Here is a 22,055-nt window from a genome sequence, read left to right on the forward strand (position 1 = left end):
CTAAGGGAAACGGAGAATGGATGTCCACAAGACACACATCTGGGCATGCATGGGCCAGTGTTTCCACAAGGCCTGTGGTTCTTCCTCTAGACAGTGTAAGGAGCAGTGACTTGTGTGAAACCCTCTCCCTGCAGCACTGAAGGGAGGAACTGCTGCCTATCTGTGGGAGGAACTGTGGGATGTAGCCACGTGTGACAGCAAAGCCTCCAATACCCCCAAGGCCTCGCTGTGGATTCAGAACACAGTGGTATGTATATCTCATGTAATGCGTGAACATGCTGTCTTCTCAGTGGACAGCATATCTGCCAAGCTCTAAAAGAGAGTAGGAATTGGAGGTTGGGGACACTGGAAAAATCCGGAATCATGTGTGCATGTTAGAAATGTAAACAAAAATAAAATTATAAGGCACCCCTTATTTAAAAACAATAAAGCCACATACTAAGATCTTCCCAGTTTCCCTGGAGGTCACAGGACCCTGGCTTTTGGGGACTTGTTCCTAGGGTCACAGGATCCCGGTTTTGAGGACTTGTTCCTAGGGTCATAGGACCCTGGCTTTGGGGACTTGTTCCTGGGGTCATAGGACCCCAGTTTTGAGGACTTGTCCCTGGGGTCACAGGACCCTTGCTTTGGGGATTTGTTCCTGGGGTCATAGGACCCCAGTTTTGAGGACTTGTTCCTGGGGTCACAGGACCCCGGTTTTAAAGACTTGTTACTGGGGTCACAGAACCCTTGCTTTGGGGACTTGTTCCTGGGGCCACAGGACCCTGGCTTTGAGGACTTGTTCCTGAGGTCATAGGACCCCGGTTTTGAGGACTTGTTCCTGGGGTCATAGGACCTCGGTTTTGAGGACTTGTTCCTGTGGTCATAGGACCCCGGTTTTGAGGACTTGTTCCTGGGGTCACAGGACCCCGACACATGGCGCCATTCTCTGTGCCCCCTCCTTTGAAGCCAGCTCATCTTGTCTCCTGACTTCCTCCTAGGGCTGATATGGAAGATGGTTAAAGTTTTATTGTTTCTGATCGATATGGTCCTAAGCCTTACCACTTGGCAGCCACTGCAAAGCCACATCTACCCCAGGGCCACATAAAAAGGGGCCACACCTGCTCAGAGACTCACTCTGGCAGTGCCGTTGGCATCAGGGCTGCAGAGAGAGACAGCAGGACCATGGACACCAGGAGTGGTGAGTGGGTAGTGGGTACAGTCTGCACTATGCCAGCTTGGCTTTCTGGGCACCTGCTGCTATCCAGCCCTCTGAGCCAGCCACCTGCCTCAAGGCGGGGTGCCTGGGCCACTGTCCTCCTACCTCATCCATGGCTTGCTGTCTTATTCATTGAAGAAAGCCAAATTTTCAGATACACAGTAATTTCAGATCTCCCAAACAATTGCAGGGATCAGAATGCCGGCTCACTTTCACCCACACTCCCTTATGCTGACCGCATTTAGTTATCCATGTGAGTCTCTCAGGGCCTCTGTGACCTGGCATCAAGCATTGTGCAGCCTCTTTCTGGATGCAGAGCCATGGGTCAGGCAAGGAATGAGTACTTTGGAGCTCTGCGAAACGGTGTGGTTTGAATGACATTGGATGACAACATGATTCTTCGTAGCCCCTAGGCCACCTCGATTCTTCAGATGGTCGAATGCTTATCCACATTCAGAGGAGGAGGACAGCAGGGCCAGGGCTTGGTAAAGGCCGTGTATGCTGGGAGGGTCTGCTGGTCAGAGAGATGGTTCAGGCTGAAGTCTGCTATACACTGGTTAGCAGTGTGGCTTTGGGTTCTCTCAGCCACAATAAAGGACAAGTCCATGAAAGTGTTTGTGAATGGCTAGTGACAACCGTACAGGCTTGTTGATGTCACCTTGACACAGACTGGAGACATTTGAGAGGAGGGAACCACAGGTAATAAAATGTCTGCATCAAACCAGGCTGTAGTCAGGCCTGTAAGGCATTTTCTTAATTAATGATTGATGGGAGAGGGCCCAGTCCATTGTGTGTGGTGCCTCCCCTGGTCTATAAGAAGGTGGATTGGACAAGCCATGAGGAGCAAGCCAGTAAATAGCACTTCTCCATGGCCTCTGTATCAGCTTCTACCTACACCGGGTTCCTCCCCAGTTTAAGTTCCTGCCTAGGCTTCCTTCAGTGGACTATGACTGGGGATACGTGAGCCAAATAAACCCTTTTCTCCCCAAGTTGCTTTGGTCATGGTCTTTCATCACAGCAACAGAAACCCTACTAAGGGGCTGGAGAGATGTCTCAGTGGTTGAGAGCACTGGTCGCTCTTCTGGACGACCTGGGTTCAATCCCCACCACCCACATGGCAGCTCAAATTGTCTATAACAAGTTCTAGGGGACCCAACACCCTCACATAGATATACACGCAGGCAAAACACCAATGCACATAAAATAAGAACAAGTAAACCATTTAAAAAAAAAAAAGAAAGAAAAAAGAAATTCTAGCTAAAACTACAGCTTGAAAAAAAGATGTAGTTTCCTGACCCAGCCAGTGTGTTGAGCACTCGGGAAAATGACTGCAAGTTCAGGGTCACCAGTGACGGAGCATCGTGAGAAGGGCCTCATGCACTTGAGAAGTCCTTTCTGATGACTGAGGACTTTTCAGAATGGGTGAGAGAATCATTTCTTTAGGGACAAAAGAATCACAAACAAAACAAGTAATAACTGGTCATTGCAAAACTTAACCCTGTTCCTCCCCTGTGACTCCAGTTCCCTCTCCAGAGGTGGTCACAGTGTCTGAGTGTCTGTCTCAGCTTTTGTGTCTGTGTCAGTGGATGTTCCCTTGGTACAGGAGCAGGTTTCTCAGTGGGCATTTTTAATCTCAATGCTGACACCCACTTTCTCACCACCCCAGTAATCTTGTCTTGGTGGGTGGTGCACTCCCTGCTGTTGGCAGCTCTCTTCCTAGTGCTCCTGTTGTCCCCGCGTCTCGGGCCCCCTCAAACCCACTTCCATGTTCCCATGGTCACAGTTCTCCTAGTTATGCGTATTATTTTTAAACTTGTTTGCTGGATTTTTAAGAGAGAGAGAAAGAGGAAAGGAGGGAGGGAGGGAGAGAAGGAGAGGGCTATTACACACATGTGGAAGTCAGAGGCAACTGTCTGTACGTCTGTAAGTCTTTCCATCATGGGGGTTCTGAGGTTGGAACTCAGGTCGTCAGGCTTGGAAGCAGCTCCTTTACCCACAGAGCCACCTTGTTAGCCTTTCAATATTTTTTGAAAATTATATTTATTTGTGTGTGCGCCTGGTGCCCACGGAAGGCAGAAGAGTATGTTGGATCACTGGAACTGGAGTTATAGACAGTTGTGAGTGTTGTGAATTGAACTGTGGTCTTCTGCAAGAGCAGTCAGAACTCTTAACTATTGAGCCATCTCTCCAGCTCCATTCACTGTGTATTTAATTTTAAGAACTTTTATTTTTAAAAGTTATTTTAAATCTGTCTTTTTAATATTTCTTTAACTTTTATTTTGTTTTAATATATATTAATAATACTCATTATATATTAATAATACTCATATATATATGAGTATCATATATATATATATGAGTATTTTGCCTACATGTATGACTGTGCACCACTTGTGAGTCTGGTGACCAAGGACAGAAGAAGAGGGCATCTGATCCCCTGGGACTGGAGTTACAGATGGTTGTGAACCACCATGTGTGTGCTGGGAATTGATCCTGAGTCCTTGGAAGAGCAAGAAGTACTCTTAACTGCGGAGCCATCTCTCCAGCTCACCCTCCCACAACTGTTTTGAATTCCTTATGTCCCAACTGCTTTTTACTTATTTATTTTATAGTACAAATCACCTAATTTGTTTTCTTTGGGGGTAGAAGTGGGAATGAGACAGACTTGAGAATCTCACTTTGGCAGCCCAGGTTGGCCTCACTCTTGTGACATTACTGGAGGGGCTGCCACCTGCTGTAAGCTTTGATTTCTTTGGGAAGAATATATGTATAGTTTTCGTACAGTTCTGTTTTTAAATCTGTGCCTTCATCTGTGGAAATCCTGTAAACCCCTGACTGCAAATGAGCTCCTTTGATGAGGATTGCCGTGACAACTCTCTGGCACATGTACCTAGGGCAACCATTTACACTCCCAATTCGGAGGGGCCCTGCCCTCTGCAGGAAGAGGTAAGGTTTAGGGTGCTTAACAGTTGCTGTGTCCAGTGGACTCCTGTGCCCACAGCAGGAGGTCTATACAGCAGACTCCAGCTATGCCTGCTGGGAGCAAGGTTCCAGCAAGCTCCTGCGGGCACCTTTCTCCTTCGGCGGCTACATGGCATCTCTTTGACTCCACCTACATCTCTGTTCAGAATTCCTGCCTTGCTCTATTCTACCCTGTCTATAGGCCCGAAGCAGAGTCTTTATTAACCAACGGCAAAAAAACATTCACAACATACGGATGGGTATCCCACATCACCAGCTTAGGAAGAAAAGTGTTTATTTCAGCCAACAGCTCTCAGGTCACTTTCCTGTCACTCAGGGAAGTCAGGGCAGAAACCTAGACAAGAGCTGACACAGAGGCATGGAGGAGTGCTACTTGCTGGCTTGCCTTGTGGCTTGTCATTCCTGCCTTCCTATAGCACCCAGGACCGCCAGCCTAGAGGTGCCACTGCCCACAGTGACCTGGGACCTCCTACATCAAACATCAGTCAAGAAAATGCAGGCTTGTCCATAGGCCAACCTAGTGGGAGCATTTCTCACTTGAGGTTCAGTCTTCCAAAATGACTTTAACGTCTGCCAAATTGGCATAAAACCAGCCAGCACACACAGAATGACATGTAGTATTCTCATGGCTGTGCCTTCTTGTGGCACAAGGTGCAACAGTCACCAAAGGGAGAGACTTAGTCAGTGGGGTTGCACAGTATGCGTCCCTTGACTCCCTTAACAAGTGATAAGTTATCTGTTAGAACAAGGAACTCGGTGCCTTGAGAGTTTACTGTAGTCAGCCATGTAGCCTCTAGGAAGAAGTCACCTGTGTTTGTGCAGACTAGGTAGTGTGCACCCTGGGGTACTCTAGAGAAAAAGGACCGATACAATGAATGTATTTTAAAGGGGTATTTATTATATTGGCTTATGCAGATAGTTCAACAATAGCAATTTTCACATTGGAGAGGTTGAAAGCCAATAGCTGCTCAGGCCAGGAGACTAGCTGTCTCAGCATCCAGGCTAGTGTTCGAGGCCTGGAGGATTCCCAGATAATTATTCATCTTCCGTCCATGTCAGCCAAAGAAGCTGGGTTCTCTTGTCAGCCCAGAATGATGGCAGCAGCAGCTTGAAAGTGCCAACAGAGCAGATAAGCTTGCCGGCAAGACCTGAGAGTAAGCAGTTTCCTCAGACCTGCGTCTATCAGGCTGGCGCTGGGAGGTGCCATCCACCTCAAACAATATGATTAAAAACAAACAAACAGACATCAACAAAACAAAAACAAAAAAATGCTGGGCAGTGGTGGTGCACGCCTTTAATCTCAGCACTTGGGAGGCAGAGGCAAGCAGATCTCTGTGAGTTCAGGGCCAGCCTGGTCTATAGCGGGCTGGCAGGAATGGGGAGCAGTTGAGGACTGCCCCCTCCTCCTCCTCTCCAGGATCCATGTACCAGTTTACAAAGCTGGGAGGACGGACAGTGGGGGTGACCTCACAGCTACTGGTAGAAGTGTTGGTCAAGGCTATCTATGACTTGTATCTGGGCTCTGCCCCCTGTAATCCTGTGTGGCTGGTGTGCACACACACCCATTTTATAGGCAGGAAACCAAATCTCAGATTATCATGGCCTGTCAGAGTCAAGAGTCAGCCCTGTGTCTTCCCACACCCTGTGTGCTAACAGCTCTGGCGGTTTACTCTGTGAACTTGGAGAAAAAGGATAATGCCGCTGCCCACCACACGTCGGAGTTCCAGACCCAGAAGCTGGTGCTCAGACGCGGACAGATTTTCAACATGAAGGTGGTGCTAAACAGACCTCTCCAGCCTCAGGACGAACTGAAGCTGATATTTTCTAGTGGTGAGGCCTCAGCCCCGGGAGCGGGATGAAGGGTGGGAACACAAGGCTGATGAGTGTGCAGTGGCCAAGGGTGGCTTTGCTCCCTAAGCCTTAGCTTCCCCATGCTGACAGTGGACTGGGAACCGGGTTGATCACTCCGGCACAGTTGATGCAGCGATGGTTAGGGAAGGGGCAGAGCAAACAGAGGCCAGACAGTGAGGCAGCTGTTCTAAAGGGATCAGAAACACCTTCTAGAGATAAATCACAAAACTGTTTGCTGACCCTGTAGCTCTGTTATCAAAAGTACCACACTTGGGGGCCCACGGAGATAGTCCAGTCAGTGAAGAGCCTGTCACACACAAGCAGGAGGACCCGAGTTAAGTCCCCAGCACCTATGTAAAAGCCAAGCAGTAGGGTAAATATTTGGTGGAGCTGTACACAGGCTGATCCCTGGAGCTTACTGATTGGTCAGCTTAGACAAATTGGTGAGCTCCAGATTGAGGAGACATTCAGTGTTGACCTATGGCATACACACACATACACACACACACACATACAAATACACACACACACTGCATTTTTGGCAGGAAGATCATTAGTTTAATGCATGCTGTAGTGACTGTATTGGCCAGGGCTAAACAATTTAAAAAAGCAGATAGAGACACGGAAGAGAGGACTGGGCTCTGGAGTTATAGGAAAGGATATAGAAAGAAATGGGGTAGCCTTGCCTAATTTGAGCAGACAGGGCAACCTAGATAGCCAAGGTGGAGGAAGACCATGAGCCCTGTCAGGCAGAGGGACTAACCATCAATTGAGGGCTGCGCTCCAGGAACTAGGAAGGAGCAGTGGGACTTGGTGAGTGGATATCCATCCTGGGTTTGACATCAAGACTCACTTCCCTGTTGATGATTCCAGGAGAAAGATTGTCGCACTTGGTGGAGCTTGATCCGATGACATCCTTCCGCTCCAAGGGCTGGCAGGTGAAAATTACCAAACAGTCTGGCGTCGAGGTGAGGGCCATAGTGTCGGGTTACTGCCTGTGGCTTCTGGGTAGTTCCCTGTCTCGACTGACCAGTTCCTATTCATCCCTTCCTTGCTTCCCAGTGTATAATGCCGCTTACCACAGTAGCCTTGACTCTGGGTACCGCAGCTTCTTGCTTACCCATAGCGCACAGCAGCTCTGACTAGCCAGATGTTACATAACTCTTGATCTATATTTATGTTCGCTGGAGGAAATGAACAGAGGAAAATGAGTAAGAATAACCCATCAGGGCCAGGCGTGATGGTGCACGCCTTTATTCCCAGCACTCTTGGGAGACAGAGGCAGGTGATCTCTGTGAGCATCCTGCCAGCCTGGGCTATATAGTGAGTTCCAGGACAGTCAAGGCTATGGAGAGAGGGAGGGAAGGAGGGAGGGAGACAGGGAAGTGGGGGAGGGGAGAAGATCAATAACAACCCTTCTTCCTACAGATGCAGTGTCCATTCCTCCCTCCAGGCCTTTTGTTTAAATTCAAAAGCAGTTGAGGGAGCTTCTTGCTTCTCACCTCCTCTTAGCAGAACGTGACATCGTCATGGGTGTTCTTTCCTTTAGGTTGCCAGCACAGCAGCCTCCACAGGTGTGAGGGCTTAGGTGGCTTCTGTCACCACCAACTGTCCCCCTCCTAGCGAGACCCCTGAACAACTAGTCTATGACTTCTTCCTTCAGGTACAGCCTACAGATTCCACTGCTAAGTTATTGCCAAGATTTAGAAAGGGCAACGGTCTTCAGCCCCCCCCCCCCACCACGAGCCTCTTTTCCTTCCTTCCCTTTGGGTCGGAACCAGGGCTTCAGTTCCCTCTCTGCAGCAGCATTTTGTGGTTTTCAGGAACTCATGACAGCCTCTCTAGGGAAGGTCTAGGCTTAGTCTCCTTCTCCAGGAACCGCAGTCTGGGTCATGGAGCTGGTGGGAATGGGATAGGGGATGGGCTAAGTTTCTTCACCCAAACGATATTGTTTAATATTTTTTGTTTAAAATTGCTTATTTTTTATAGCGCCCATGAAGGAAGTGAATTTAAAGAAAAAACATGGGAACATAGGATTTTTTTTTTTTAAAAAAAATGTATATATAGCCGGGTGGTGGTGGCGCACGCCTTTAATCCCAGCCCTCTGGAGGCAGAGGCAGGCGGATCTCTGAGTTCGAGGCCACCTGGTCTACAAGAGCTAGTTCCAGGACAGGCTCTAGAAACTACAGGGAAACCCTGTCTCGAAAAACCAAAAAAAAATGTATATATATATATTCTTTATTTTTAATCAAGTGTGTGTGTGTGTGTGTGTGTGTGTGTGTGTGTGTGTGCATGCCTGTGATATCTATATGTGAGTCAGGTGCCCAAGGCACTGAATCCCCTAGAGTTGGAGTTAAAGGCAGTTATGAGCTGCCTGACATGGGTCCTGGGAATTGAACTTGGGTCCTCTGCAAGAGCAGTACAAGTCTTTAACCGATGAGCCATCTCTCCAGCCTTTCTTTAAAATTTTAAACATGTGAACATGTATGTAGGACCCCGTATAGATCAGGGTGTCTGACATTACTTGTACCACGGAAGGCTGGGCTTCCTGTGTTGCTTGGTAGTGAACGATGGTGAGGGTTCTAGTCTGTGCTGGGACCCAACAGGAAAGACCTTCCCCACGAGCCGAGAGCTCTGTCAGCTAAGGACTTTGTCCCACCTGTGCAGTTGGTGCTCAGGAACACTTTTATCACAGAACGGCCACTAATCAAGGCAGCCAAATGCCACTGGGGGTTGAGAGAGAGGACTTCCTGCCTTCCAGAAAGCTCACTCTCCTTCTTACTGCCTTGTGTTTGTGTTGCTAGTTTAAGTTCCACAACCACCTCAGGGAGATGGAGGAGGAGTCAGCAAACTTTCAAGCAAGGAAACTTATGCACATGAGAAATTGAGCAAGTAGTGTCATTCAGCTAGTGGAAGGCAGGGCCATTGCTCCCAGAAGATACCTTCTAACAGCAAGTTTAGAAGGTTTAGAAGTCCCTGGATGGCAAATAAAATTCTTAGTGCAGCTGTAGGTACTGTGATGTCTATGTCTTAGTTCTCCGCCCACTTCCACCCTAAAGCACTGGAAGGCAGTCTGGGTGCCACTGAAGATGCTTCAGGCCCTGCAGGGTTGGATATGACCTAGGGTTTCCAGCACCCATGCCCTGCAGAGAGCAGGAGCTGACATTTGCTTTGCCTCTTGGAGCCCTGGGTGCTAGATCAGACTCCTTATGCCACAGCCACAGGATCTGCCTTATGTCTGCATGCAGGAGCGAAAGGAACACAGCTTGGGCTGAAATACACCTAGGAGCTGCAAACTCAAGTTTATCTGCCACTTTGGTAGACTTTCTAGACCTTCCCGCCTTGTGGGTCGCATCTTCTCCCATCAGGGCACGCCTGGTCGCCGGGCCGGCCCTAGAGAGGGTGATTTGTCAGTACTGTTGATTCTCCTGGGGGCCTCCCAGGATTCAGAGCTGCATGGGGAAGAACGCGTCTGCATGTCTCGTGTTCCGTGCAGGTCACACTGGCTGTCATCAGCGCCGCCGACGCCATGGTGGGGAAGTACTACCTGAAGGTGAATGAGTGTAAAGCTGGAATATTCTTCCTTCTCTTCAATCCATGGTGTGCAGGTAACTCAGGAGTCCAGCTGTGCTGTGTTGTGGGTCCCCCCCCCCCGCAGATCTCACGTGACACAACCCGGAGTGCCCGTGCTCGCCCCCGGTGCCGAGCCCCAGAGCTGTTGTTTGCTCTCAGGGCCCTCTCAGACTCGCTGACCAGCATGATCCAGGCACAGTTGCTGCTTGCCTAGAAGATCCTCTGGTGGCCAAGCACACTAACGCTGTTTTTTCTGCCATTTTGGCTCATCCTAACTGCCTTGCCAAGTCCAGCCAGCTTCTGCTACAGCCCTGCCGGGAGGCTGCTGGGAGCCACAGGGACTCCTCTGTCTTCACACCTGGCTCTTCTCAGATCATCCCTTCCTGGCTGCCCTTGAGCCTTTATACAAATGTCCCTCATTTTTTAATTTAAATTTTTATTTTTTAATTTTAATTCTCTCTCTCTCTCTCTCTCTCTCTCTCTCTCTCTCTCTCTCTCTCTCTCTCTCTCTCTCTCTCTCTCTCTCTGGTTTTTTGTTTTTGTTTTTCAAGACAGGGTTTCTCTGTGTAGCCCTGGCTGTCCTGGAACTAACTCTGTATACCAGGCTGGCCTCGAACTCTCAGAGATTCACCTGCCTCTGCCTCCCGAGTGTTGGGATTAAAGGCGTGTACCACCACCACCCAGCTATTTTTCTCGTTTTTATTAGTTCTTTGAGCGCTTTGTGCAAACTGCTTTGGTGATATTCACCCTCCTCCCCCAGTTTCCTTCAGATCCACACATTCTTCCCTCTCCACCCAACTGTGTCCTTTCTAATCCATCAGCCTTGTTCCAGAGATTCTGGAGCAGAGACCCCTCCACAGTCATCTCACCCACACCTACCCTTGACTTTCTTGACAGCGAACTTCCTGGGCAGCGGTTCTCAACCTGCAGGTCCTGACCCCTCTAGGGGTGCACATCAGATATTTACACCATGATTCATAACAGTAGAAAATTACAGTTATAAAGTAGCAATGAAATAATTTTGTGGTTGGGGTCACCACAACATGAGGAACTGTATTAAAGGGTTGCAGCATCAGGAAGGTTGAGAACCACTAGAGGAACAAGCTCCTCTCTTCTTTAACAGAAGAATTCTAATTTTTGTGATTTGTCTGGTGATTCATCATCCTTAGATTCAAGTCACATGCTCCTGGCTGGAATATTATGTGAAGTATGTTGAAAATCATCTAGAGGCACACCATATATCCTTATCCCTTAATTGGGAAACATTAAACTTGGAATCATTTGATCTAGGTATTGTCCAAATTCTCCTATATCACGATGATGTTTCCTTTCATAACTAGGAAGCAGCTTATGTGGAAACTTTACAACCATGCAGATATGTACTCGTCAGAACTCCCCACTTCTGAATTTTGCCTGATTCAAGCAAGCAGTCTCCAGAGGGATGTGATGTCCAGTTCCAGCCTTCTGTCCACTCCTACCAGATGGACCCTGGCATTCTCTTGCTTCAAGAGCTCCTCCCAGTCAATAGTCATCCATCCATCCACCCACCCACCCATCATTAATCTGTCCATCCATCCATCCATCTGTCCATCCATCCATCCATCCATCCACCCACCCATCATTAATCTGTCCATCCATCCATCCATCCATCAATCCATCCACCCACCCATCATTAATCTGTCCATCCATCCATCCATCCATCCATCTGTCCATCCATCCATCCACCCACCCATCCTCCATCCACCCATCCATCCATCCATCCATCCATCCGTCCATCTGTCCATCCATCCATCCATCCACCCACCCATCATCCATCCATCCATCCATCCATCCATCCATCCATCCATCATCTCTGTGAACTTATGGATTCTCTCTCTTTTTCAACGTATTGCTTTTATCTTATGCGTATGCTTTGTTTGACTGTGTATCACGTGTGTGCCTGGCACCTGGGGAGGTCAGACAAGAGTATTGAATCCCCTGGAACTGGAGTTAGGGATGGTTGTAAAGAACTGTATGGATGCTGGAAATGGAACCTGGGTCCTCTGCAAGAATAAGTGCCCTTAGCTGCTGAGCTATCTCTCCAGCCTCCAATTCTCTCTTTCATTAAATGTATGATTTATACTTCATCATAATTTTCCTTATGTTCAAACTTCCTCACATTTTTCCAGTTGAAAGAGCCACACACCTGGCTCAGGATGTTCTTTTGGAAGTTCTTTATTTTTTTATTTTGTTTTTGTTTTTGCTTTGAGACAGAGTCTCCCTATGTATCCCTGGCTGTCCTAGAACTCTCAATATTGATTAGTCTGGCCTTAGATTCACAGAGCCCCACCTATATCTACCTCCCAAGTGCTTATATCAAAGGCATGAACCACTACATCTAACTGTATTTTCAATGTACAGTGTATTGCTGTACCCATTCCCCCAATAGTTGCTTTCCCAGCCCTGTGGTAAACCTGTTCTATCTCACGGGTAGTTAGTAACCCACATGTGTGTTGTCTTGCTTCAGATGATAGCGTTTACATGCCGAGTGAGGAGGAGCGGGCAGAGTACATCCTTAATGATTCCGGCTACATTTACATGGGTTTCGCCAAACAAATCAAAGAGAAGCCCTGGACCTTTGGTCAGGTAATGGATTGTCTTCTTCTGACTGCACCATGCATGTTTTTCTTAGGGTTTATCAAACAAAGGCTGTGGAGCAAAGTGGGTTCACGTCAGCTGAAAAAACTGGCCTCCCAAGTGTGAAACTTGCCTGAGAGGACTAAGATCCACAGACCCCACAGGAGAAGCGGTTTGAGTCAGAGGTCCGATCTCCTATATTCCAGTGCATTTATCCAGGAACCATCCAGCAAGTCCTTATATAGGTGCCAGGTGACAGTGTGACAAGAAGCTCAAACCAGGAGGCATTTGGAAGACTTGGGTGCAGAAGGTTCTGCTGCATAGAGGGATGGGTGTCTTGGGGCAGCTGTAGGAAGAGTGGCAACATGGGTGGACAGAGGTTTGGTGGCTAACAAATTCACTGTGTCAGCTTCATGGCATCAGAAGATGCCAGTCTTCCTCCCACATTTCACAGAGCAAAACACTCTGGAAAATGCCCACCCTTCAAACCTGCCTCCTGTCCCTGGTCTCTGCACAGAGGATAGGACAGAGGAAGAACAGTGGAGGAGGGACTTCCAGTCAGTAGGGTGTCTGCTTTGTGGGCAGCATGGTGTCAGGTTGTCCTGTAGCTGGAAGGCCAAGAGAGCAGTAGAAAGGGGGTAGGAATCGGTCCACAGAAAAGGGAAACTTCCAGGAGAAAGGTCCTAGGAGACTTTGCTGGAATCCTAGGTGAGTCGCTTCTCTCAGGAACTCGCTCAGCTCTGCTGCTTTCTGAACCACAGCTGTTGTCTGCTCCTTCTGCTTTGCTGTGTTTCCCATGGGACTGCAACATAACCAGCACATATCACATCCGTAGACAGACTCCGACCATGCTACCTTATGGGATGTTCTTTGTATCTTAGACAGGATTTAAAAGTAACTCAGGCCTGCACTGAGCTGGGCACTGCTGGCCTGGCTTGTGTGAGGCCCTGGTTCTATCCCTAGTCGTGCTTATCACAAAAGACTTAGGCCAGGTTTGGTCGCACGTGCGAGAGGGTGACTCTGAAGCCGGTGTAGGGTAAGTAGGAAGATACCGTCTCAGTCCCAGCACTCAGGAGGCAGAGGCAGGCGGATCTCCATGAGAATGGAGCCAGTCTGTTCTATGTAGCAAGTTCCAGGAGAGCCAAGGCTAAGTAGACCCTGGCTCAATAAAACAACAAAAACAAAAAGACCTTCAACAATCAGCAGGTGGGGAGGAGGAAGAACAAAGAAGAAACTACAGTACATAAAACAAAAACGTCAGCTTTCCGTGGTGACCACGTTACAGTTTAGAGCATTTCATTCCCTTAAATGTTTGTTTTACATTTATTGTGTGTGGGGCACTCTAAGTGTTGCAGTTCCGGGGGAAAGGCTTCCCTGGTGCAGGTGTTGCAGCTCTGGGGGGGGCGCGGGGGCGTGGTTTCCAATGCAAGTGTTAGAGCTCTGAGGGGAAAGGTATCCTGGTGGTCGGGAGCCAAGAAATACCACAAAGTCACAGCGCACAACAAACTTCACACAGACATTTATTGGGTGAGACACAAGTGGGTGACTGTGTTTGCTTGGGTGAGAAGCAGCAGGACACCAAGGAGATAGACTTATATGGGGATTCCTGGGGATGGAGATTTCCAGGGTGGAGATTAGTGGGATTTCTAGCCAAGCCCAGGGATTGGTGGGTTTTGAGGCTCAGGGATTGATGGGTTTGGGTAGGTTTTCAAGCCTGGAGGTGGCCTTGGACCAGTGACCCTACATGCACACCTGCGGCCCGTGTGTGGAGGCCAGAACCTACTCTCAAGAGTCGGCTCTCTCCATGGGGTAGATCTTGAGGATCAAACGCAGGTGCTTTTCCACTAAATCAAACTGCCTACCCTAGTCTTTATTTTTAAGGTATTTATTTATCTTATGTGTATTTTGCCTGTGTACATCTGTGCACTGTGTACTTGCCTGGTGCCCGTGGAGGCCAGAAGAGGGCATTGGCTCTCCTGGAACTGGCTATGAGCCACCATGTGGGTGTAGGAATTAAACCCAGGTCCTCTGCAAGAGCAACGAGTGTTCTTAGCCACCGAATCAATGCCCATCACCACCCTCATTCACTTTTTATTACTAATACTGACCAAGTTGAGATAACATTTCTCGTGCACAGTTTGGCAACTTGTTTCATTGATTTAACTTGAATACCAAAGGATTTCCCTCATGGTACTAAAACCTCTTTGTGTGTGTGCATTTACCCACTGAGCCATCTTCCCAGCCCCATGTTTGTCTTTTCCATAGTTGTGCCCTGTGAGCCTTTGGATGACACACACTGTTGTCTGACTGCTTGGTGGCTTCTACTGCAGAGTGTGGAGGATCTTTGGGGAGACCGTGGGCAATTTCCCTTACTTTGGAGATGAGTTATCCTTCAAGGAAATACAAATCAGATGGGGTTGGCTAGTGTCTGCCACAGGACAGAATCCTGATGCCTCTCTCTCTATCTCCACGACAGTTTGAGAAGCACATCCTGAAATGCTGCTTCTCCCTGCTGGCCCATCTGGAGCCCAGTGAACTGCAGAGCCCAGTGATCGTGTCCAGGACCATTTGCACCATGGTATGTGGAGAAGCCAGACGCTACATCCAGGCTCCCAGAAGTCTACACAGTAAATGCTGCTGTGGTCCATCAACGCCTGCTCAGCCGAGTTAGGTTGTCCAGCAGATAGTTGGCTGCTCTCCATGAAGCTCACAGGGAGCTGTGGCTGAGTAGTTAAAACTGTCAAGGGATGTGTTGTCTGCCATTGTCCATCTGAGAACAGGTTCTCAAATTTGAGTTCAGACGGCCAACTTTGCCACTTCTAAGTTGATCGTAGGAAATGGCTTTTCCAGTCTACAAGATGGTGTAAATATTCTAGGTTCTCGCCCTCCCTGTAGACCTGGCTGCAGCTGGGATGAACATTGTCATGAGTGCGCTACGTAAGAATTCACTGATAGCAACAAATTCATGTGCTATGTTGTGTTGCTACGCTATGCTAACTTCCTTAGCAGCAGTGTATCGAGTAATCCTGATTTGTCAGCTGAGGCAAACATAGGTTCTTTTATTTCAGTCTTACTAATATTCACTCTTGGATTACACATCACATAGTAATATACGTACATGTATGTATGCATGTGTGAATGTATGTATGTACAGATGTAAGTTATTGAATGGTCACAAAAAGATCAAAGAAACTGCAGCAGAATCCAAGGAGTTCAAAGAGGCAGAGAAGCTGATAGGGTTGCAAGAAGGATCTCTGCTCTGTGTATGTGTGTGTGTGTGTGTGTGTGTGTGTGTGTGTGAGAGAGAGAGAGAGAGAGAGAGAGAGAGAGAGAGAGAGAGAGAGAGAGAGGGAGAGAGAGAGAGAGAGAGGGAGAGAGCGCTAACATTGCTGAAGATCTGTTGGAAAGTGCTACAGGGTAAAGCTGTGGGATTACAGGACTGAGCCAAGCCTCAGGGTCAAGCAAGGCTGTAGAAATGAGGTGTGGGACAGTGGAGGCAGCCGGGTGAAAAGCAGGACAGGGTCCAGACTGACAGCAACTTAAGTAGACCATATTGGCAGTAGGAACAGAGCTGAGCAGAGATTCCTGGGACAGGCATTTCCCTTGTCTGTACCAGACGTTCAGGTGACAGATTACCATTACGATGTTAGCTGTCCTTCACCTTGGGGCCCAGTAAGGTGCTGGGCCTGATTGTCTCTCCCTATGTAGTCAAGGCTAGTCTTAAACATGTCCCTTGTTCCTCCTGTGTGCTCTGCTTGTCCTGACAGACTCTGGGGTGTGGGGAGGGCACACATGCTAACACCGCTCTGTCCCGTGTTAGATGTGTGCCGTGAATAATGGCGTGCTGGTGGGGAACTGGTCGGGAGACTACAGCAAAGGCACGGCCCCGTACGTGTGGACCAGCAGCGTTCCTATCCTGCAGCAGCACTTTATCACCAAGGAGCCCGTGTGCTTTGGCCAGTGCTGGGTTTTCTCTGGGATCCTGACCACAGGTAGGTGGCAGCTGGGGCAGGGACCGCTCAGCCCCCACAGGAGCTGACCATCCTGTCTGGGCTCATTTCAGCACTGAGAGCATTGGGCATCCCGGCTCGCAGCGTGACTAACTTTGAGTCAGCCCACGATACGGGAAAGAACCTCATAGTAGACATCTACCTGGATGAATCCGGCAAGACAATTACACATCTGACCAAAGACTCTGTCTGGTAGGCTCCCTCCTGGCTGGCTAGGGTTCCTGCTCTGTTCTCCTGTGGGCTTTCAGCCTCCTCTGTCAACTGGTTCAGGTTGGGAGCAGTGTCAACTCCAGAAACTCACTTTGCAGAGTCAACTTCATTGCATGACCCAGAACTCCTGGGAAGGCTTGTTAAACATGAAGAACCCTGGCGGCAGCCTCTGCCCCCATGGAGGCAAAGACCGAGAACTGGCCTTACTCCTGGCCCCCAGCCCTGGAGACTGAGACAGGTGCTGTGTGCTACGCTGATGCAACTGGCACCTCTAGTCAACCAGGGGCATGGTCTCCTCTGCTCTCTGACCCAGTGCGCAGCACCTTGCAGGCTAAAAGCACAGGGATTTTAAGGGAGGGAGAATGCCTGGAGGCTTGGGTGGGGTCATGTCTCCTATAGCTGGATGTGCCCCCAAGTCTTTCACTTTGGCACAAGTGTTGGAGACACCAAAGCTCTGTTAATCCATATGATGCAACTGTCTTAAAAATAGCAAGAATAGCTGGACAGTGGTGGCGCACACCTTTAATCCCAGCACTGGGGAGTCAGAGGCAGGTGGATCTCTGAGTTCAAGACCAGCCTGGTCTACATACAGACTATGGGTTCCAGAACAGCCAGGGCTACACAGAGAAACCATGTCTCAAAAACAAACAAAAAGGCAAGAATATGGAATACTGTCCAGCTACAAAGCTATAAAATTATTCATCAAGAAAATCAAAATCCCTTTGAGTGGAGAAAAGGCTTACAGTCGTTTTCATTCATTCATTCAGCAGAGGCTAGCGATCAGGGGTCTTTGGGTCTCAGGGGCTTCTCCCCCACTGCCCGCCTGCTCCAAGCTCCGCTCTCCACACAGCAGTCCCCACTGTCCTTGCCTTTGTTGACAAAGGTCCCCCTCTTCAGAGCCTTAGAGGGCTGTGGTGACAGTTTCTCTAACCGCATGGCTGGCTTGTTCCACTGCCACAGGAATTTCCACGTGTGGACAGACGCCTGGATGAAAAGACAGGATCTACCCCAGGGCCATGACGGCTGGCAGGTCCTGGATGCTACACCACAGGAGATCAGCGAGGGTGAGTTTGTATGGGGCTCAAGAGGAGCTGGGGATGGAGGCCGTGTCTGGGGTCTTGGGTGGCGACACTCACACTGAACAAGGCCTTATAAAGAGGACACAGTGACAGCCACATGATACAATAGTAAGTGCAGGCGCTTCCTGGATGTACAGCCCGTAACTCACCTTTTCACGTGTTTGTGTGTGCACACACATGCATCATGGTATACACGTGAAGGCCAGAGGACAGGTTGTGAGAGTCGGTTCTCTCCTTCCATCACATGGGTAGGAGGGGTTGGATTAGTGGGCTACTTAGTATCTCACCCACAGCTCATCTTTAAAGTGTGTTTGGTCACTGTCTGCGTTTGGCAAACCCAGGCTCAGGAAAGTGTGGTGAATGGGACTCTCAGCCACAGGTCCCCGAGCAGCTGACCACAAAGCCCAAGCTGGATGGAGTGGGAGTGTCCTACCTGGCTGGTTACCTGTATCTGGTCCCGGGTGGGAAGGAGCTTGGGGAGTGTCTGGGTAGATGAAGTCTGGTCTGAGGTTACACGGGAAATCGTATGGATTTGTTACAGAGTTAATATGCCTTACCAGTGAGAACATGACCTGCATGCTTAAAAGATTAATAAAGGAGAAAGCCCTTTAAGAGTGTGTGACTGTTTCTGGCTAATGCACAAAGGGAACCAGCCTCGAACAGAAAAAAATCTCCAGCTTGTTTTATGTAGCCTTAGGCTGATACATTTCATTTACACTGTCATTCTTAAATCTCTTTCACATCCCAGTGGGACCCTGACCTCCACAGGACACAGGCTCTTGCAGGGGACTTCTTTAGCCCTTCCAGGAGCAAGGTCATCACCTGGACAGAGGGAATAGTGTGGGTAGAGGAGGGGTGCCCAGAGGCAGGAGGCACAGTCCCCAAAGGCATTCAGATTACAATGTAAAATATGTTGGTAACTGTATTATTCCAACCAGCATGTCCCAAAGGCTCCCTAAGGCATCACAGCATCACAGCTCCTGGGAGCCTCCAGAGATCTGCTGCTCCTCACCTCCCCACGGGGAAGAGAGCTCACCACACCGCCTGTGCTGAAAGATGCTCAGCAATTGTCTCTGCCAGGGTGGGGACGGTAGCCTTGCAGCCCACAGTTGCCATCCACCTGGGAGGTAGCAGAAGCCTTGTGCCCCGGTGGAAAGGGCTTTCGAAGACCACCTATCCATTCACACTGTGGATAAGGCAAGGGCAGAGTGTGGACTCCCTCTGCATGTTAGAAACAAGAGTGTTAGAAGCCCTGTGCTTAGTCTTAGCTCACTACACTGAATTGCAGGGTTGGCTGCTTTTGAGAGGCTAGGGGAGGAGTCGTGTGTGTGAAAGGTTTAAATAGAACCAAGGAAATGGCAAGACCGGTGTTGAGAGTACAGTGTGCAAAATCAAACCAATCTGCACAATGAAGAGCCGAAAGACAGTCAAGGAGACCTCTCTGCTCCTACGTCAGAGCTAGAAGGCAGCATTATCAGTTCAGGTCAATAGTGATGGCTGTGTTAAGTGCCATTGTATACTGCTTTGTTTGATTTTTGATGTTTGATGACTTTATGAGGTCAGTACTACCTTTATACCCAATATCCAGGAAACGAAGGTACAGGGGCCATACAGAAACAGGCAATGTTCTGGGATGAACGGAAGTAGAGGCATGGCTCCTTCCCTCTGGACCTGAGAATTCCTGGACATTTCAGTTCTAAGCTGGGCTGTGTTCTTAGTGGTAGATAGCAGTCAGGCTGCCTGGGAAGCCCCTGTCTCCTCCCTGAGTTGCTGTGATGAACTTAGGGGATAAAGTAGGGTGGGCCAGGAGACAGACCCCAGCAACCATCCTCTCTTCCTTCCCCCCAGGAGGCTTCCGTACTGGACCATCACCACTGAGTGCCATCCGCCTGGGGGAGGTCGAAATCCAGTACGACACCAAGTTTGTCTTCACCGAGGTCAACGGTGACAAGTTCATCTGGCTGGCAAAGCAGAACCAAGGCAGGGAGAAGAACGTCCTTATCGCTGTGGAGACTGCGAGCATCGGCAAGAACATCAGCACCAAGATGGTTGGCGAGAACAAGCGCGAAGACATCACCTTGCAGTACAAGTTCCCGGAAGGTAGCTGCACAGGGCATCTGCCACCACGGGCTGGCCCGAGACCAGGATACTGGTCCTGAGCCAGGATCTTGGAGCCAAAGGCCCTGAGGGGAGAAATCTAGGGCATCGTTGGCCATAGGGTCCCTGTCACAACAGCCTGACTATGTGTGCTTTGGCAAGAATGTGACGGTATCCCAAGCCGTGTGAGATGAGGGTGGCTGTGTCCTGGGGCAGGCTTGGCATGACACACAGTCTGTCCAGTCCAGGGCAGGATGTAGCCCGGTGTGGTGGCACACACCTGGAGGTTAGGGTAAGGGAACTGTCCTGCTGTCTGGGGGTCAGCAGCACAGGGCTTTGAAAGGAATCCAACCAGTCAGCCTAAGCTAAGCTTTTCTATCTGAGGGGGTCTTAGTGAAGCGAGCTCTTACAGGATCTGGATGGCTTTTTTCCTCGTTCTCTTGTGTTCTTTCTATGTCCTTTCTGCTGTATACTTTTTTCTACAGCTTATATATCCCAACAAAGTCTTTCAGACAATGTAGGGATTACAATGTGGTTCATTCTGCTTTACAAGTGAATGATTACAATGAATACAAAACACACAGTAAAAAAGGAGCATGTTTTCCATATCCCTTACACTACAGGTGAGAAACAAAGTATCCCAAGAACCCATGTACATTTATTTGTTGCAGATTTGTTTTTAGCAATTTGTTATAGATTAACTGTGTGGGCAGGCAAGCTATTCATGTCAGGTCTTCTACTGGCTGGTTGCATTTGCAGTTACAAAGAAAGGGCCAATTACTTTATTACTACCTTGAAAGGTAATCTTATAAAAAGTCTTTTTTGGTGGTGGTGGGGGAGTTCAAGACAGGGTTTCTCTGTGCAACTCTGGCTGTCCTGGAACTTGCTCTGTAGACCAGGCTGACCTCAAACTCACAGAGATCTGCCTGCCTCTGGCTCCTGAGTGCTGGGATTAAAAGGCCTGTGCCAGCACTGCACAGTTTATAAGGAATCCTAAAGGAATCACAATCCTAAACTTGTATTTATGAAAAGGAATCAGTCAGTTCTACTTTAAATATGATACACACCCACTCATCAATAGTTATTTTTGTGTCAGGAGATTGAGGGCAAAAATGAGTATAAGGAATTCACCATCACCTTCGGTTATCAACCAAACCTAGCAAGAGGAGCTAGTAGCAATTGTTCTATATTGTATTTTCCACCCCAGCCTAATGAGTCAGACAGCTCAGCTATGTGTCCTTGTGAACTCTGGCTTGTTTTCTGGGGTTATTGATCTTAAGATTATTAGCAAGGCATCTGGTCTAACCTGAAGCTTTGTTTTAGCTAGAGGTACGTGACGGCCTCTTTACAGCATTAAGGGAATTAGAGCCGGCCTGGCTCCTGGACTCAGGTGCTTTCCTTTTACCTTTAATCTGCGCAGCTCCTCAGGTAGAGATCCTTGGCCTCAGCTGTGAAGCATATCCTTGTATTTGTTTTTAATTCATCAAAACTATGCATAGGCTATCATTATTACTATCAAATTAGACAGTACAGCTTAGAGAGGGGTCATCTTCTTGACAATCCACGAGGAAAAATGCCCAGGACATGGAATTCAGAGATGTTCTTATATTCTTATTGGCTTAGATTCACCCATCTTCAAAGTGGCTGAGTCAGGACTTTATTTTCCTTTGGAGACAGTCACACTGCATACTCCTGGCTGGTCTGGAACCTACTGTGAGAACCAGACTGGCCTTGAACTTACAGAGAGCCACCTGCCTCTGCTTCCTGAGTGCTGGATTAAAGGTGTGGACCACCATCCCTGGTCCAGGGCTTTGTTTTTTTTAGAGTACTAGAGCAGGAAACCAGGGTTTTATGCACACTAGGTAAGCACTCTGCCAGAACTGTACACCAGGCTCAGGTCAGGCTCTGCCTCTTGTGTCTGGATCTGTCCCACTGTGCAGTAAATCTGCCCAGATTCCACCAAGCTAGGCTGCCTGGAGCCAGTATGCCTGTATGCCATGGGGTTTCTGATGCTGAACATGCAGTTTCTGTTCCTCAGCCACCAGTAGTGGGTACAGGTGGTCTCGGGGAAGAGGCTCCAGATATGGTGCGGTGTTCCCTAGAGCACAGCCTGCAGGAGGCATGCTGATGGGGCTTCAGAGGTTGTCCTGGTGTTGCCCGCATCCCGAGACAATAGCTACTCCTGTGTCTGGCCTTGCTGTGCTCATGCAGGTCCTGTTTGCATGTCCATGACGGCTGTGGTGACAGGGTGCTTCTGGGCAGCCCCGATTCCCCGCTGGATGGAGATGCGGCTCAGGTGGTTGTGTGGTTCTATGAAAACAAGGCACACTGACACATGCTGCAGTCCCAGCCATGGTCAAGGCAGTGGTAGCAGAAGTTCAAGGTCATCATTCACAGCACAGTGAGTGTGAAGCCAGCCCCCAGAGAGGAGAAGGGTGG

The 22,055-nt window shown here is 48.9% G+C and overlaps 1 protein-coding gene across 1 annotated transcript in view; it reads left to right on the forward strand.

Moving 5' to 3' along the window:
• Window positions 1-1,164: 1,164 nt before the first annotated feature.
• Tgm4 (transglutaminase 4) overlaps window positions 1,165-22,055 on the forward strand; it is a 31,402-nt gene continuing 10,511 nt past the window's right edge. The window contains exons 1-10 of the mRNA XM_038324351.1: window positions 1,165-1,180; window positions 5,837-6,010; window positions 6,905-6,999; window positions 9,528-9,639; window positions 12,111-12,229; window positions 14,697-14,798; window positions 16,041-16,212; window positions 16,284-16,422; window positions 17,401-17,504; window positions 19,368-19,619. Coding sequence (XP_038180279.1) covers window positions 1,165-1,180; window positions 5,837-6,010; window positions 6,905-6,999; window positions 9,528-9,639; window positions 12,111-12,229; window positions 14,697-14,798; window positions 16,041-16,212; window positions 16,284-16,422; window positions 17,401-17,504; window positions 19,368-19,619 — 1,285 coding nt within the window. The remainder of the gene's footprint in view (window positions 1,181-5,836; window positions 6,011-6,904; window positions 7,000-9,527; window positions 9,640-12,110; window positions 12,230-14,696; window positions 14,799-16,040; window positions 16,213-16,283; window positions 16,423-17,400; window positions 17,505-19,367; window positions 19,620-22,055) is intronic.

Source organism: Arvicola amphibius, chromosome 3 (assembly GCF_903992535.2).
Source record: "Arvicola amphibius chromosome 3, mArvAmp1.2, whole genome shotgun sequence".
NCBI classification, from domain to species: Eukaryota; Metazoa; Chordata; class Mammalia; order Rodentia; family Cricetidae; genus Arvicola; species Arvicola amphibius.